The 17357-nt window shown below is 45.1% G+C and overlaps 1 protein-coding gene across 2 annotated transcripts in view; it reads right to left on the bottom strand.

Annotated features, from left to right (window-relative positions):
* Nucleotides 1–3254: 3254 nt before the first annotated feature.
* The window catches only part of MIDEAS (mitotic deacetylase associated SANT domain protein), a 567044-nt gene continuing 552941 nt past the window's right edge, over nucleotides 3255–17357 (bottom strand). For both annotated transcript variants that reach the window (XM_085627052.1, XM_085627051.1), the window contains 2 exons: nucleotides 10809–10987; nucleotides 3255–7158 (listed from right to left, as the gene is read on the bottom strand). In XM_085627052.1, the coding sequence (XP_085483178.1) occupies nucleotides 6900–7158; nucleotides 10809–10987 (438 nt within the window). In that variant the 3' untranslated portion in view covers nucleotides 3255–6899. The remainder of the gene's footprint in view (nucleotides 7159–10808; nucleotides 10988–17357) is intronic.

Here is a 17357-nt window from a genome sequence, read left to right as displayed (position 1 = left end):
ACTCATCTGCCCAGTCCTGCTCGGAGTCACACTGACGAGCAAGAGGGTCCTCGGACCCCTCTGAGTCATCCTCTACCTCCGCCGCATGCGGGACAGGCTGCGGCGGCAGGGCAAGGACCGGGGAAGGAATAAACGGCGCCGGACGGGGCCGAACCGTAGCCGTGTCCCAGTGCGGATCCGAAGTAGGGACAAAAGTGTCAGAGTACCTGGGCAGGGGCGGGACAAATGGTACCCACTGCGGCGCCAGAGGCGGAGCCGAGGGTGGCGCTGGGGCCGGAGCAGGCAGCGCGGGACATTGTGGTGCCGTGGCCGGAGCCAGCGGCGCAGGATCCAGTGGCACCAGGGCCGGAGCCGCCGGGCAGATCCTGACACGGGACCGCGGGGCCCGAGGGCACACCAGCGGGAGCCCGAGGCCTAAACAGGCAGTCCAAGGTGGCAAGAAATTCTTGCACCTGAGCGGGAGTCGCCGACAGACCCGGGTAAGGTGGGTAGGCTGCGGGACTCCCGGGCTCCGAAGGAGCAGAACCCCTGTCCACATCGTCCGCATCAGGGGATTGGCTGGAGGACGTCTGAGCGCGACAACGCTACTTCGACTTCATTTTGTGTCATCTCTTACCCGAATCCGAGGGTGAAGACTTGGAGCCCGAGGAGCGATGATGGTGGCCCCACGAGCGTTCTGTGGAGCAGCCCCTGGACCACGAACGGCACAGGGACGAGTGCCGGACCTCAAACAGCTTCCAGCGACGCTCCCTCAAGGCCTTCAGGGCCATGGCCAAAAAGTCCATGCAGGCCCGGGAGTCGTGGTCGCTCTCCAGGCAGTAGAGACAGACGTCATGGGGGTCCGCCATCGACATATTGCGCCGGCAGGCCCCACAAGACTTAAAACCAGGCATCCCTACGGCACCAGACTCAAACTTACAGGAGACAAAAGTCTCAAAAAGATAGTCAAAAAGTGACTAAGGTACATGCTCTAACCGGATCTGCGCTTACTGGCGCGGAAAAAGGAAGAACTGACGTCAGCGCGCATGGGTGGCGCCTAAGTAGTCTCCAGGACGTCATCACGGCGCATACGATACCAGCGACGGACGTGGAGCCGCAAGACGCCACCTACTGACGCGCAGGGGTACTGCTAACGAAAAAACTTTCCGGATCCAGTCTGACGCCTGGGCATATTCTAAAGTAAGGAATCTATCACTAACGTGTCTCTTTCAGATAGGAATGTTTTTCTAGGCCTAACCAATAGATAGTGAAATGAGCAGATGAATCTACAAGAAGATCTTGATGCAAACCCAATACTATTGGGTCGCACCTAAAGCATTAAAGCATATCTCCTCACAAATGTGAATTTTGTAGATTGAGTAAGAGACATCATCCACCTGTTGGCGCAGTTTTCTGTAAAAGAAATAGCTATTTATTTGTAAATTACATGTGACAGAAACAATTAAAAAAAATTAAAGAAGAGCCTGCCTATAAAAACTATTGCTACTGTTTAACCAGGGTAAAGTTAACATCCCTTTTCAAACAGATTATTTACGCTGACGTTTAGTGGCGAGTTTTTAATTTGGGAGGTCAGTGAAGACTACGTTACAGTTATCCATTCTGCTGTCCACAAAGCAAGTGTTACCTCTATATGGGTTTGTCAGTTTGGAGGTATAGGATGATTCTCTCGCGGACATGTAGGGAATGGGTTGCAGGGGGGACAGGGTGGAAGTACGTTAATCTGAACCAGCTCCTCCTACAAATAGGACAAATTCTGTATGACATCACAAATGGTAGGGAGCAGGATGGCGCAAAGAAGGCTGTTGAAGCCTTGCAAGATCTTGAGGTCACTTCTATTTACAGTTATTGATGTATGAATGTGATCATGCTTTCGGGAGATTATACAGAATTAAGTAGGGATGATGTGTATAAGATACAGTTTCAGAATAGTCAATTAAGGGTTCTGTTATGTTACGGAGATTTATATAGAGCGCGATTACCCGAGGGTGTCCTGGCGCTACCCATTATTCCTGAGTGGGGGGGTTATGCTGAGGATTGCCATTACACATTAAACAGCCAGGTCTTCAGGCTCTTCCTGAAGGCCAAGAGATCAGGGCACATTCTTAGGTAGGGCGGAAGGGTGTTCCCTGCCTTTGTGGCTAGCAGAATGAAACTTCTTCCGCCCCAGGAGGCCTTCCTTATCCGTGGTACTATAACCAACTTGGCTTCCACAGAGCGTAGCGTCCTTTTAGGCCGATACCATTGGATGTTTTGTTTCAGGAACTCTGGGCCTATGCCCTGAGGGGCCTTAAAAACAATACAAAGGGCTTTAAAACAAACCCGCTTCCTAACGGGAAGCCAATGCAGTTTACTGATTTCTTTAGAAATGGACGCAAATTTGGCTGTGCCTGACAGTAGCCTAGCTGCTGCGTTTTGAAGCATTTGCAATCTATTCATATAACGTTCCTGTACGCTCAAATAGAGACCATTACAGTAGTCAATCTTGGATATCAGAAGTGAAGTAACCACTGTACGTTGACTGTCAGGCGGTAAAAAAGGGAGGATCTTTTTAATCATCCTAAGGACGAAAAAGGCGGTCGATGAGATAGAGTTAATCTGGTCACCAAAATTAAGCTGGTCATCTATCAGGATTCCTAAGTTTTGTATTTTTTTTGGCGGCGTGGGAAGAGTACCAAGGGTGGTAGGCCACAAATTTGGCGTCCAAATATGTACATCATTCCCAAACAGGATAACCTCAGTTTTGCCTGAATTCAACTTAAGGCAATTTTGTGACATCCACATTCCCACAGCTTCCATGCAATCATGGAACTGATTTCCAGCTTCCATATCCTGACCTGGCCGCAGTGACACAACAATCTGTGTATCATCGGCATAAGAAGTCAATTTAAAACCAAAAGAACTGATCAGTGAACCAAGTGAAGAAACAAACATTAAAAAGTAGGGGACTAAGAGACGACCCCTGAGGCACTCCCACAGGGCAGGGAGAAAGGCTTAGAATGAAAGTATATGTTTTTCAGACAATGCTGCTGGAGATGTTCATTAAAAGGTATGTTGGCAATGTTAAGTTGGGAGGTAGCATTTTTTTGTCTTGGGGGCTGCAGGAAGTACAATAAGTGTAGGAAAGCTGGAGTGCTACTGTCTGCACGGTCTCAAGGTCTAGCTTAGAAGACACGCTGGTTCTTACAGAAACTATACATGTAAATAAAGTCAACATGAAAATCAATACCTTTGAGAAACACATGCTACTTCAGAAATAATAATGGAAACAGCAACATTTTAATGAATTTTATATTATTAAGTTATAAAAATAATTAATGTAGTACTGTATAACAAAGGAAATGCAGCCAAACAGTGCATATATTAAGTGTGTAAATCCTGTTCGAGTTTTACCCACATGGTTTACTCCACAAAAGCTCCCAGAAAGCTGCAAGAAACATTTTCACAGCCTTATGTGCAGGTTAGAAGACATTATTTCTATCAGCATTAGTTTCTCCCACACTGGTATATACAATAATACTACTATCATCAATTCATTGGCCAAGAAAATAGGCATATAATTATAAGGGCTGGGCACAAACAATACCTTACTGTATTTTTTTGAAATTACATCACAGATGTGGCCACTGTTTTGCATGCCTGGTACATCTCTTTAAACACATTCAATTGCCTTGCAATTCTCACCAGTCCTAAAATGCTGGCTATTCTTGAATAAAGAGGTGACAAGGGTGCAAAAACAGAAAACGCCTGGCCACCAAAGTACGGAAGTCTGAGCTGCAGCAAACCAGTGAAACACAAATTTATTAAATTGAGCTTCTCACTCGTTCTCTTTGTGTCGAAAAAGAAGATTGTCTTTGACGCAGATAAAGGAACCCAAATTCTTCTTGCTTTACAAAAAATGCACAAATAAAATCTATATATAACATTAATATGTACACATTTATACTGTACACTATTTTGTACATTCTTTTTCGACTTTGTTTGCATTAACTTGCACTCTGCATACCACTTGCCACATGAATCCTCACTTGCCAAAGATAGCACTTCTGTGTGCAGTTAAGTGTTCAATATGCGTCTCAAATGTGTATTTTGAGGAGGCCTCCGCGGAGGCCTATGAGCCAGCACAAGTCCTCCATTATGAGCATAAAGACTTGGACTGCTAATGAAATTAATGGCTAACTTCCGTGGTTGTACATACACCACCCGCAATGTCCCATCCTTGGAGTCATTCTTTCCTGTGATCTTCATATGTAAGCATTACCTTATTGTCAAACACTCAGATGAAATGCAGCTCCTAGGTCCCTGTCTCCTCTTGGCAAGCAATTTAATAGAGAATGCACCAATGCAGCACAGTGTAACTAACCATGACAGGACGGTTAGATAATATAGTAGATCAGGCTTCATCGTTAAATTTCTCACAGATTATTGCAAGTCATATTGAAGATGGTAACTGTACTCTCCGCAAATAATAATAACCTGCAAGAGAGAGACTGTGTAATTGAGAAGCATCTGTCAATCATTCTCTGCATGGTTTGCTTTTTAAGAACCATTCACTGAAAAAGCTTTATGGTTCTTAAAAATAGTTTTTAGGGTGTATGGCTAGGGGCTATGATGCAACTCTGGGTATTAGATTTAAGTTGGGGAAACAAGAAGACTTTTGAAAAGTTGATTCTAAGTGCTCTGGCATCGATCAGTTTCTTGAGCAATGTGCAAATTCAAAAAGTTTAACTTGATTCAAACACTTAAGGTAGGCTACTGTACAACCCCAGAAGAAGGTACATTTATATCTGCAGGTCAGTCTATGCTTTTTTCTCTTTAAGGGCAAGAGAACTTAAGACTTATAGTGCCATTCACAAATATCAGGAACCCCATAACGTAGCGTACATGGCAAATAACATTGGTCTTTTTGTGAATAGTTATCTTACAGAAGGACTGTATTGTCCATTGTACTCATTCACTTTGAGAACCCTAAAAACACTCTTCTCACAGTGCCACTGTTGTTTATACAATCTCATGGTATTAGGCCAACATAACTGAGTTCAGATATAAGATCTATAGGCCAGTTAATAAGACTGATCTGGAGAACCATAGAGACCCCCCCTAATGGAAAAATATAATCTGTGGCACAGAGCAAATGACTTAACTATTTTACACCATTTACTACAAATGGGATGATTACTGATGTTGAACATAGGCAAAATGCAAGAAAAAATACTTCATTAATGATACTTGATTGCTACAGGAACAAAACGGCATTGCCAGATGGCTAAAGATTGTTTAATATGGGTTTTATTATTGCAATATATATTTAATTGTTGAAGTGTTTTGGGGGTAAAATGTCTATGCTTTGTCACTCTCAAGTGCCTATAGAGAAATTGAATTAGCCCACACCAATGATGTATGTTTAAAGCCTCATTTCTCTCAAAATGCACACTGCCTAGCTGCTTGATTCAGTAGTACACTGTCCTTTGCTAATACAGAATTTATCACTATTACACTTTATTTCATATCCTTCTTTAAACCCCGTTTGTAATAATAGTATGATAATGATGTGCTAGAAGTTATGTTATCACTGTTTGCTATTCCGTTTTATAGTTGATCACCTATGTACTCAGCGTAACACTTTTGTCAAGTAACATCGCCTTCCTCCATGTACATAGCCAAAATATAACTCATTACTACTGCAGCATCTCGTAAAAATAACACAGGCCAATGTGCATTCAAAAACGAAATCTTACAAGGAGACATGTAACCGAGGGGCTGCATTTTATCTAAGCATAGGTTGTGCAACATTGGTCCATGAGGGGCTGATCCATGCCAGATTTTCATGATAACCACTGATAATAAAGTATTTTCTTAGAAAATCAACAGATCTGCACACATCAGTGCAATTCAAATATATTTCAAATGTACTCAAACTCAGAGTCGACAACTTTATCAAGTCTCTTTATCTGGGTTTGTGCAATAGTCCAAAAACGTGAACTGGATTTGTATTACCTAGAGTCTGCAATACAGGAAGACCAATCCTAGTCTCTCTCTAAACCACCACCAAAATAGACACCATGCGCAGCCTGGAGTGTGCTCACATGATAGCCCCGGTCCTTCGCTACGCATTCCTCGGTTTCAGAAATTTTTTAGACCAGTGCGGAGATGCAGTTACAAGCACCTGGCCATCAATACCAGTAGATCACAGTATCATGTACTGGCAACCGGAGCAGGGTCAAGGGGGGTTTATCCAGAAAGACGTTCAAGAACAGTCATACACTTCACAAATATGTGAAATTCTGTTTTATTGCATAAATGCTCAGCCCCAGAGCCAATAAATATACTGATCTTTATGTCACAGACTCAATTTTAGACTCCTCGTCATATCTAGCATGGATAAGCCCTCTATGGAGCAAAGGACAACCATGTCTTGGCAGGTCAAAATATAGAACAAAAAATAAAGTTTCAAGCGTCACATTTTCAGACACTCGGAGAGAACACATGGGATTGTATGGCATCTAAATTCTCTGTGTTTTCACCAGAGAAGGACTTCAGCAGCTGCCCGCCCAAAATGCTTCAGGGTCTAGAAGGTTTTCTTCAAGAGTTCAGCTAAACATTGTTCCCAGGCACATGTCCAGAGTGAAGAGGGCTGGATTTGATATTAAGCTCCGGATTGCACTCTTCAAATTAATAACTCAATGCACTTTATAAATAAATATAAATCTTTTTCTTTAAAAAAATAACAGTCAAAAGTTCACCGCGATGTGATTCGATCTGCCCACTAAATCCATACTGGCAGCGGTCGCTGGAAGGGCTCTGAAGTTTGGCTGTGGCAATAGCAGAGTCCAAAGAAAGGAACTGGAGAGAGCATTAGCAAAGGGCCAGCTTTGCTGCTCTTGAACTGGAGTTCATCTCTACTATATCTCCCCTTCATCCGAGCTCCCAGAGCTACTACTACTGCTGCTACTACTACTACAACTGCTGTTGGTGCTCGGACTACCGCTGCTCTCATCCCGCAGCGCCCTGCTTCGGGCTGCTTCTTTTGCGGCAGCCGCTGCCGCCGCTTCCTCTGCAGCGGCCTGCTCTTTTTGCTTTTCCTTTAGTGCCGCAGCTTTCTTCTCCTGCTCGGCATGGCTCTTCATGTGGGCACTGCGGCTTTTCACTTTAGGAAACACCCTGGGAGAAGGAGAGAAAGGAAGTTAAATATCAAACTTTTGCTTCGGGTCTCCATAGTGAAATTTCTTCATAAGAGAATATGAACGAGGCACTAGACTGTAGTCGGGTTGGAACAGTTAACTTACTGGTGACATTACCTAGGACCCCCATTTACAAGAGGGCAACCAGTAGGGGCCAAATGATTTTAAAAAAATGTATATTTTTTATTAAATTTGTCTCTTGAAAACAGTGTAACTTGTCAAAGCCAGTACCAAAATCATTTCCTGTTTTACAGTAAAGAACTACATCGAACTAGTAAGTAGTGTAATCTTTGTAGGACAGGGCAAATAAATAGTATACAAAACAAAATCATAGACGTAACTAGTGTGTAGTTGGTAGATCCAGTCTTCCTCAGTCTATGCCACTCGTACTGAACCAATGCTGTTTTCCGGACTGCCTGGGGGCCTGGCGCTATCACATATCCCATAGAAGCCCCTCCACTATCCCAAGGTTTTGTGAACTTTTCTGGAACAATCTCTGGATTCATATCACTCTCTCTACCTCTATATGTCGGTACAAGCCAGATTGTCATTCCTGCTTTGTAGGCACTACTGGGGACTCCAATTTCCTTTCCAGCTCACACTTTGCAACAGTCCTTCCCTATACACAGAATGCAAGCTTCCTTCTTGGCAGGTCCAAGTCTTTCAGGATCCTCAATATTACAAATTGGGTCAGTGAGGGCAATTCACATTGTAGGATCTGCCGAAACTCCTGAAGTATACTTTGCAAGTATTCCTATATCTTACTACAGCCCCAAATTGTGTGTAGGAATGCACCTCCTTGCTCGCACTTCAAGCAATTAGGTCTTGGAGCCAATCTCATTCTATCCAGCTACTCCCCTTTAGAATGCCCAATGAAGGATTTTCAACTGCAAAATCCCTGGGGAGCATTGGAGCTGCTTCCTAATCTAGGTCTTCCATTGCCCCATGGTCTTTCTCCCACTTCATCCTTTCTGTAAGATTTATAGATTATTAATTTTAAGGGCTCTGTCGGAGGATATTGTTCCTTTTCCCACCTCCCTCCAGAGCAACACTCTATTCTCCAATGAGGCGAACTCCCGGATCTCAGTCCAATCCAGCGCCTCAGACCGGAAGGTGTCTCAGTTGGGTGTATTTCAACATCAGACGTTGAGTTGGCTTGTACTCAATCTGCAGGATTGAGAATTACTTTGCCCCACCCCTTGGGCAGATCCCCTACATTTGAGACACCAATGTGGTCCCGTGCTTTAGCCAATTAATTCTTATTTCAGTTCACAGCACTTGAGCGAACAGCCTTCATAACTAGGAGTAGTGGTTAACTTACAAATCGATGCCACCAGCGGGCATACACAGTCTTGGTAGAAGAATGCCTCGCTGCCAAAATAACATTATAGACAGTTGAATGCTATCAACTGCCGCCACTCAATCTCCATGCGAAAAGATGTAGAGTTGACCGGTTTGGGAGGAGGACCCCCCCCCCCCCGCAACAGAATATTAATCCTGAAGGGGCAGCCTGATTAAAGGATCGATGCTCAGTTGGAGAAGCTCGGGATGCCAGACTCTCCGTGCCCAGTCCGGAGCCACAATAATGACCTGGGCCCCATCGCTCCTGATCTTCTTGAGCACTCTGGACAGGAGTGATATTGGCAGAAAGGCGTGCAAGAGGCCTGAGCTCCACTCAAGAGGAAAAGTGCCGCCTTGGAAACTCCAGCGCTCAAAACTGCTGACACTGAGTGTTCTCGGCGGAGGTGAACAGATCTAGGCTCTCCCCACTGCTGAAAGTGATCATGCGCCACCTCCGGATATAGACACCATTCTGGATATGCTAGACATCGATGGCTAAGTTTGTCCGCCCTGGCGTTCAGAGAACCTGCCAGGTGTTTAACCACCAGGGAAATGCCCTGCTGTCCCAGCCGCATCCAGTTATGCAGGGCCACAAAGTGTCCACGACCCCAACCTGCTCTGTTTGTTGCAGTACCACAGGGCAGCGGTGTTGTAAGTGAACACTTGAACTAGCTTTTACTTGATTGAAGGGAGAAAGTCCTTCGGTGCCAAGCGAATTGCTCGGAACTCCAGCAAGTTGATATGGAGTCCAGATTCCGCCGGAGACCAGAGTCCTCTGATATCTCTCTCTCTCTTTCTTAGATGGACGCCCAATCCCAGGAGTAACACATCTGTAACTGTGTGGTCTGGCTGGAGAAGGGACTACCTCTGACCCAATCGCGGTCTGTTAGTCCCCACTGCAGATCCTGTGCAGTTCCCTCCGAGATCAGGACCATGTCGCAGAGATTCTCCTGATGCTGCACCTACTTGAACTTCAAGTCTCGCTGCAGAGCCAACATATGCCATCTGGCATGTGTCACTAGCAGGAGGCCATGAGGCCCGGCAGCCTCAGTCATTCTCACCGAAATTCAGAATAGATAGCCCGAATATCCTGGACTCGCCGTTCAGGAGGATAGACCCCCACAACTGCACTGTATCTATAACAGCTCAGATGAAAAGGAGCGAATGGGAGGGAGTCAGGTGCGACTTTGGCACGTTGATAGAGAACCCAAGCGAATTCAGAAGGTTTGCCGTAGTCCGGAGGCAACAGCCTGGGGCAAACTCGCCTTTAACAGTCAGTCGTCGAGATATGGGAAGACTGGCTCCCCCGAGCTGCAACCACCGCCTTGGTAAACACCCAAAGGGCACTGGTAAGGCCAAAAGGGAGCACTGGGAACTGAAAGTGCTCGTGTCCTACTGTAAACCACGGTAGCGCAGATAGGCAGGCAGGATGGGAATGTGAAAACGGGTGTCCTACAAGTCCAACACTACCATGCAGTCTCCTGGGTCCAGGGCAGACAAAAGACCGGAGGTAGAGTGAGCATCTTGAACTTTTCCTTTTTGAGGATGTAGTTGAGGTCTCACAGATCTAGGGTAGGGCGCAGGCCCTTTTCATTTTTCGGGACCAGAAAGCAGTGGCAATAGTAAACCGAGAACTGTAAATACGATGGAATGTAAACAGATACGCAGACAGGCGTATACGCAATGAATAGATAAAATAATTGTTGCTAGTTTGAGTGTCCTCTAGTGAAAAATAATTATTTTATTGTGGCTGAATGGTGTTGTATGTAATTGTCCTTACTGTACACCAATTTTTTTCTTGGTTTTGAATACGCCTCACTATTTGATCAAGTGAGATGAACCATGATTAGTACCACTTGCTGTCAACAAAACAACCACAAGAACAAAACGTCAGAACTCCAGCAATAAGTAGAAAACCAAAATAGGTTTTGTTAACAGAGATATGTATACCTTTTTGTTGCCATAAGCATGACATTGCATGAGCCGTGGGTTTGAGTGGCCATGAAACCTCCTCCGACAATATTTAGATCTGTAGGTCTTAGCCAAGCCTTAGAATTGTATCCTTGCAACATTACTTAAATGTGCACTCATTTTAACAAGATAACAATAAGTGAAAACTTAAGCCATAAAAAGGATTTGCACAAAGGCACCATTATAGAGACAAAACGACTATTTTGTATCTAGATGTCATCAGCATTTAGAAAAAGCAAATTATGCAATATTACATATATTTTTTGTTTTTAAGACTGTGCAAAAGACCACCTTTATTCTCAAAGAGCCTCAACTTACCTGCCACATTTTACGCAAGGGAAACTGCCTTCCTGTTCTGGTGGTACATTACTGGAGGTCTCTTTTTTTCTCTCTGCTGGAGGACGAGTATTCCTTTTTTTCACCACTGGGACTTCCTTTGGTGGCTCCACATTTCTGTGAGGGACATCTTGGGTTCTGAGGATCAATGCATCGGTGGTCTAATGAAGTGGGTAAAAATGGTACAAACCCATTACAATTTGGTTAGTTGAAAAGTAAATGTCCAAAGGCTTAGGTTGACTGGTTCACAGCAATTCCAGAACTAACTTCACCTAGAATTGGCCTACTGCAATGGGCAGGAAATTGATACTTTTTAGTTACAAACCATGTCACAAGTTTAACTGAGGTCCGTGTATCAAGGGGAGGAAAAGTTTCTGAATGCACCCAAGATTAAATGCTAATTTCAGGTGTAAGCTCACAAACTTTCAATATGAAGAATCACTGCAAATACAAGACTTTGGAAACAGCATTTGTCATTATGGAGCCAGCTATTTACTTCAATACTAGCACCTCTTACATTATTTACTTTCTGTAAGTGAGATCCTGTCTTTTTGGGTAGTGCTGTTTGTCCTCTGAAACCGCTAGAGGCTTTAAGGAGGCTTGTATAATTAATAATTAATGGTGAGAATTGAGACTTTTTAAAGGTAATTTAGAGTTCTTAGTGGATTCAGGAACAGCTGTTTTAAAGTACAGCAGTGGTCTTTGAAGAGCGGTTCAGGTATCTATGTGGGTGTTTTGGGATCTTGCATGATACAAGGTTGCGGCAAAGTAGATGAGTGTAGCTTTCACAACTTAATCACAAATGTCTCTGAAACCCCTTAGCATTTTGACTAGATGCATAGCAAAATGTCTTGTTGAAAAGGAACTCTGAAAGTGTAAAGGAACCTTGTAATACGGCCCTATATTATCAATCGGTGAGTTCTGGTAAATATATTCATATGTATGAAAATAGATAGTATATATGCAGATCCATACGCTATTACCATTGTTGAGGGGTTATGACTCACAAGAGGTAATGTCTTAAGTGGGGCATGATGCCAGTCTCCCCTGTCTCAACAATGGTAGCATATTACATTCTGTGTAATTGCATATTTAGTTTATGCCTTGGTATTTTTCAGCATTGCTTTGCAGAACGATAACTGACCAAAAACAGGATGCAAGGGATTACATTTGTGCAGTAGGTAAAATCACATTGAAGAGGCAAGCTTCTTGACCAGAAGAAAGTTACTTACTTCAATGTGTAAATCAATTGTAGTATGCAATATGTGAGGCAGTAACTTGGGTTGTTTTTCAGTGTCAAGTACTTTGATAATAAACTGCTAAGAGACATTTGCACTTTGCAAACAAATGTGTGAATGTTTATTAGTATAGTTGCTCCAAATAAAGTGTTCCAGGGCCATGCTTATTTTCACTACCATGGCACACACAGTCTCTCACAGTGGTTTTTGGCACGTGTAGTTATACTTAGGCCAGAGTATCCATAAGAAGAATGTTTTGTTTTACCAATAACTTTTGCGCCATCTGACAAATCTTCAAAAAAAAAAAAACTTCCAAAAATACTTGCTGACAAGTTGTGTGCTGATCAAGTGCGGCCTAGAAAAAAGGAGAAATTATCTCCAAAACATTGATTTCTTATGTTAACTTACCATAGGAATGTTTTGCTCCCTGATACAGAAAAACCAGAATTGCACCAATGTTGCCAAAAACTTAGAACTTTACTCCGATAGCAAGCTTTTTAGGTCTCGGCTAGCGAAGGCTGCGCTTGCGCAGTCTCGCTCGCGAGATTTAATGACTTGGAGAAGAGGGGTTTGAACCCGCCCCTCTTCTCTCCTCTTCTCCATTGGCTGGCCTCTTGAATGCTGGCCAGCCATTGGAGAAGAGGTGTGTCACTCCTAACAGGCCCCGTCCTTTTCGGATTCGGGGGCGTTTTTTTTGTGTTACTTTTCGCTTTTTGGCAGCCCGCCCCTTACACGTCCACAAGACAGCATGTCTTCACGCTGCCTACACGCGCCAGTCGGCTCTCTGATTGGTTGGCAACTACCAAATAAGCACTGTGATTGGTGGACCTTGTCAACCAATCAGAGAGCCTACTGGCGCGTGCAGGCAGCACGAGCAACACACGCTGTAGATTCGCGTGGTGCGATGCAGCCATTTCCCCCCTATCGGCTGGCCTCCTCGAAGAGGGCTGCCCTGCACACCGAGGTGAGGGCGGCCGGCAAGCGGGAGCTCGAGAAATCCACCGAGAGGCTCGCGGCCGCCGCCTCCGAGGCTGCCCGGCAGAAGAGCAGCGCCTGTCAGCACGCACATAGGTATTTGAATCTGTTCAACAATTGACATCTAAGTCACAAAGTTAAATGTTAGCACAGTGTTTTATTTTTTAAATAGTAACTGTAAACGATTCTTCGACTTTAGCTGGTAGCTTTCAGTCCGTGACTACGTTTCCCATGGTGCACATGTCACAGAGTTTTTCGGTTTCCAGATACAAGTCTGTGCGTTCCTCTGGGCACTCTGTCGATAATATTCAGCAGCTCAAGACTCCATCTCCCGTTGACCCAGAGCACCCTCTACTGCTGTCTGAGAAACAGCTCTGGCTCTAAACTCCATCTCCCATGCAGCCCTGTCACTTCACTACTTTCCCCTTGACCGGGCCCTGTGTTATGACTCCATATCTCGTGAAACCGGGGCGCCGTCTGACGCCCCCTTGCGGCGGCGTGTGGTAGTGCAGAGCACGGAGCCGCTGTCAGAGCTGCAGTCCGGGGCAGGACGGACGCGGGGACCTAGCGACGGGGACAGCAACGGAGGCACAAGGATCCCGCAAAGCGGAGAAAGCGGTTAGTCGGGTGAGTGAAGCCTGAGAGGGAGTCGGGCAGCGGAGGACGCAAATTACCTTCAGACGCAGAGGAACTTTTGGACAGGGGCTAGCGTCAGTTTGGTCTCTGCGCGGGAGAAGGGGTGCTAGACTTGACCTTCACGTGTATAATAAGGGTAAGAGAGGGGCGGAAGGTAGAGTGAAGGGCAGTGGGAAACAGTTACATAAAGGGAGTACCAAGAAAAAGAAGTGTAGCAAGGGGGTGTAGAATGAAAGTGATAGGGGCAAGCTGCGGGTTGAGGATCGCCTGTGGTGAAAGGGGTAACAAAGATGTGACGCGAGTAAACATGGTCTACTCTATAGTGACCACACAGGCGGAGAGCCAGAGTAGGACAAATCCAGTACTACGGGACTAACAAGGAGTGGAGATAATCAACAAAGGCATGCTGCCTAATAGCCCTGTGTCATATGTGGCACATTCACAGTCCCGTCTTTGCAAGCTCACACATGCGAGACCCTGCGTATAGTGGAGAAAGAAACTACCGGATTGCAAAGTGATGTTGACTAAAAGCCAGGACTAGCTGACGGAGTTGAGGTTGCAAGAATGGTGGCATCAAGGCATGTGGTGTGGTCTCACAGGTCAGAAATGGTGGCCTGTGGCAAATGTTTGTGGGCAGAATGAGAAGGGAGGCATGGGAAAGAGAGCACAAGTCTAATGCAAGGGTGAGGGCACAGGGCCAGAGAGGGCGAAGCCAGTGCTTGGATTGAGTTGTGTGACAAACGAGGGTGGTGGAGGCGGCAGGGCGAGGATTGTGGCATGGCGTGAATGGTGGTGGGCTGAAAGAGAATGGTAACTTTGAATTAGAACTAGTGGCAAGGATAGTGGCATTTGGTCGAGTGGAAGTTTGAACGGTGAAGATGACTTGAGAAGAAAAATGATTGTAGAAGGGTAGGGTGAAAGGGGTAAGTCAGGATGGTGGTTACAAGAGTGACACGAGATAGAATGGTGTAAAATTGCCTGAGATTTAAGGGTTCAAGAAGGGAAGGCCTGCACGATCGGTAGCACGAGACAGAAAGAGTGGTGGGCATGAGGAGGCTTAGGACCATTGCCAGAGAGTGCTTGGTAAAATGGTAGTATGATGCAGTGATGCTTGCTTGGCTTTGAATGTGGCACTTGGCCAAGGACTGTGGCAAGGTAAGTAAGGATAATGACACGGGCAAGAGGACAGGACTATTATATGCTTAAAGCAAACATAAGGAGATGATGGACGGAGTGCTGAAACTTTTCAAACACTCCCCTCCAGTCACAGATCTGGGTTGAATCCATCAGTGTTCTCTAGCTCAGTGTGCTTTGACTGGTCATTGTTTTTTTTAAATATATTTTTGTTTTCATTGAAGGACTTGTGGTTTCCAGTGAGATTCTCGTACAGTAGCTGCTCTGACACATACAGGAAATTCTGTTCTGCGCACCCTGCTTCCTCTCCCGGCCTTGTTTGGCTCTGTCACGCAGCATCAGTAGCAGAAGTTTGATCTCTACTGTTCACACCAGAGGAAGTACGATTATCTCTGCTGGTCCCTACCTGAGAGGCCAGAGGAGAGTTTGTCACTGTTGGTAGTACGTGAGCACCTAGTGGAAGTATCTTTACTGTACACACTTGAGCAGTCAGATGGTTTATCTTTACTGTTCACATCTATGGGGGGCAAAGGACAATTCACCTCTGCCTTTCACACCTGAAGGGCGAAGTGGGTTGTGACTTTGCTTCTCATGCTTAAGGGATCAAAGAAAGGTGTATCTCTGCTATTCGCATCTGGTGGGATCATAGGAAGGTTTATCTCTTTTGTTCATCTCCGAGTGGTCAGAAGTCTGATTATTTTTCTGCTTCTATGTGAGTAGCTCTGTGTGTGTGTGTGGCTCTGTGTGTGGGTGCAAATGCTATAGGTCTCGCATTTGAGAGTGATGAAGCTATTGACATTGTAAATAACAATGCGGTTTCTTTAAATGTTTTAAAAACAAAAACAAACAAAAATAATGTCGGGAGCAATGCCAATAGCTCTAACTTTAACAATGCCGAGACCATTGCATTGTAAATGCTTGTTATTATTAGATGTAAATCCATTCAGCCATTTGAGTAATTTGCATTTAGAAGTGCTCGGTTGAGCTTATAGGGGCTAAAAAGTTAGATGTGTCTGAATGGTTGGTCAAACATACCATTGGTCTCACATTTGTGAAAGTTAGAGCTATTGGCATTGTAAATGATATTTTTTTTTTACTAGGTGAGTCTAGAGGACTAAATGAGGAATTACCTCTGGGACTACAGAAGCAGCTGCAGCTCTGTCTAGAGGACTTAGAATGAGTAATTACCGACTGGACCAGAGAAGCCGCTAGCAGCAGGGTGTAGCGGACTTCGAAGGAGGAATTACTGACAGGACCGAAGAAGCAGCTGCAGCACTGCTTAGAGGACCTAAAATGCGGGAAGTACCGACGGGACCACAGAAGCAGCTTCAGCACTATCTGGAAGACTTAGAAGGAGTAATTACTGATGAGACCAGAGAAGCAGCTAGCAGCACTGCCTGGAGGACTAAAAATGAGGAATTACAACTGTGACCAGAGACACAGCTGAACTACTGTCTAGAGGACTTAGAATGAGGGACTACAGACGGGACCAGAGTAGCCGCTAGCAGCATTGTCTACAGGACTTAGAATGAGGAATTTCCACTGAGACCAGAGAAGCAGCACTGCATACAGTACTTAGAAGGAGTTATTACCGACGGGACCAAAGAATCCGCCAGCAGCACTGCCTAGAGAACTAACAATGAGGAAATAACCGGGAACAGAGACGCAGCTGTGGCACTGCCTTGAGGACTAAGAATGTATAGTTTACCTGTCAGTGTAGTTTTGCAGCTTGAAGAATTTTCTGGATTCACATGCTGTGCATTATTGCGCCATCTAGTGGTTGGGTCCGGAATTGTATTTTTCCTTTTTTTCCTTCTTTTACCTGGTTAGTGGGCGTCAACATACCACCATTTGGTGTCCTCTTGTGACTTCTATGTGATTCCCCCGGAAGCTCCCGCCTTTGGTAGCCATCTTCGGATTATTAGCACTGGGACCAGAGAAGCAGCTAGCAGCATTGCCCAAAGACTAAGAATGAATATGCTACTTACCAGTATGCATCTGTTCTTGGCATGTAGGGCTGCTGACATTCATATCTGTGCATAGATCGCTGCCTAGTGTTGGGTCCGGATGATTGCACATTGTTGTCCTGGAAGAGTCTTCGAAGTATCCTGAGATGGGTGACTCCTCCCCTGGACTACAGTGCGCATGGGCATCCTCTCCATCCCCAGATTGTTTTTCGCCATTGTGGCAGTGATGGAGTAGATACAGGAAGTGATGACCATGCTATACAGTAATTCTGAGAGCTGCAGCTGCGACAGGCGCCGGGGAGGAGAGTGGGCGATGTGAATGTCAGCAGCCCTACATGCCAAGAACAGATGCATACTGGTAAGTAGCATATTCAGTTCGAGGCATGTGGGCTGCTGAATTCATATCTGTGCATAGAATACATAGCAGTACCTCCTATTAGCGGCGGCTACCCGTGCCAGCTGCAGCAGTCTGAAAAAGAGTTTTGAGAACAGCCTGTCCTACAGCTGCCTGCTGTTTTGAGTGTACATCTACACAGTAGTGTTTGGTAAATGTATGTATAGTGGACCATGTGGCTGCTCTA

This window comes from Triturus cristatus, chromosome 9 (assembly GCF_964204655.1).
Source record: "Triturus cristatus chromosome 9, aTriCri1.1, whole genome shotgun sequence".
In the NCBI taxonomy this organism is placed as follows: domain Eukaryota; kingdom Metazoa; phylum Chordata; class Amphibia; order Caudata; family Salamandridae; genus Triturus; species Triturus cristatus.
The sequence above is the reverse complement of the archived record's forward strand: the minus strand, read 5'-3'. Positions and strand labels throughout refer to the sequence as shown.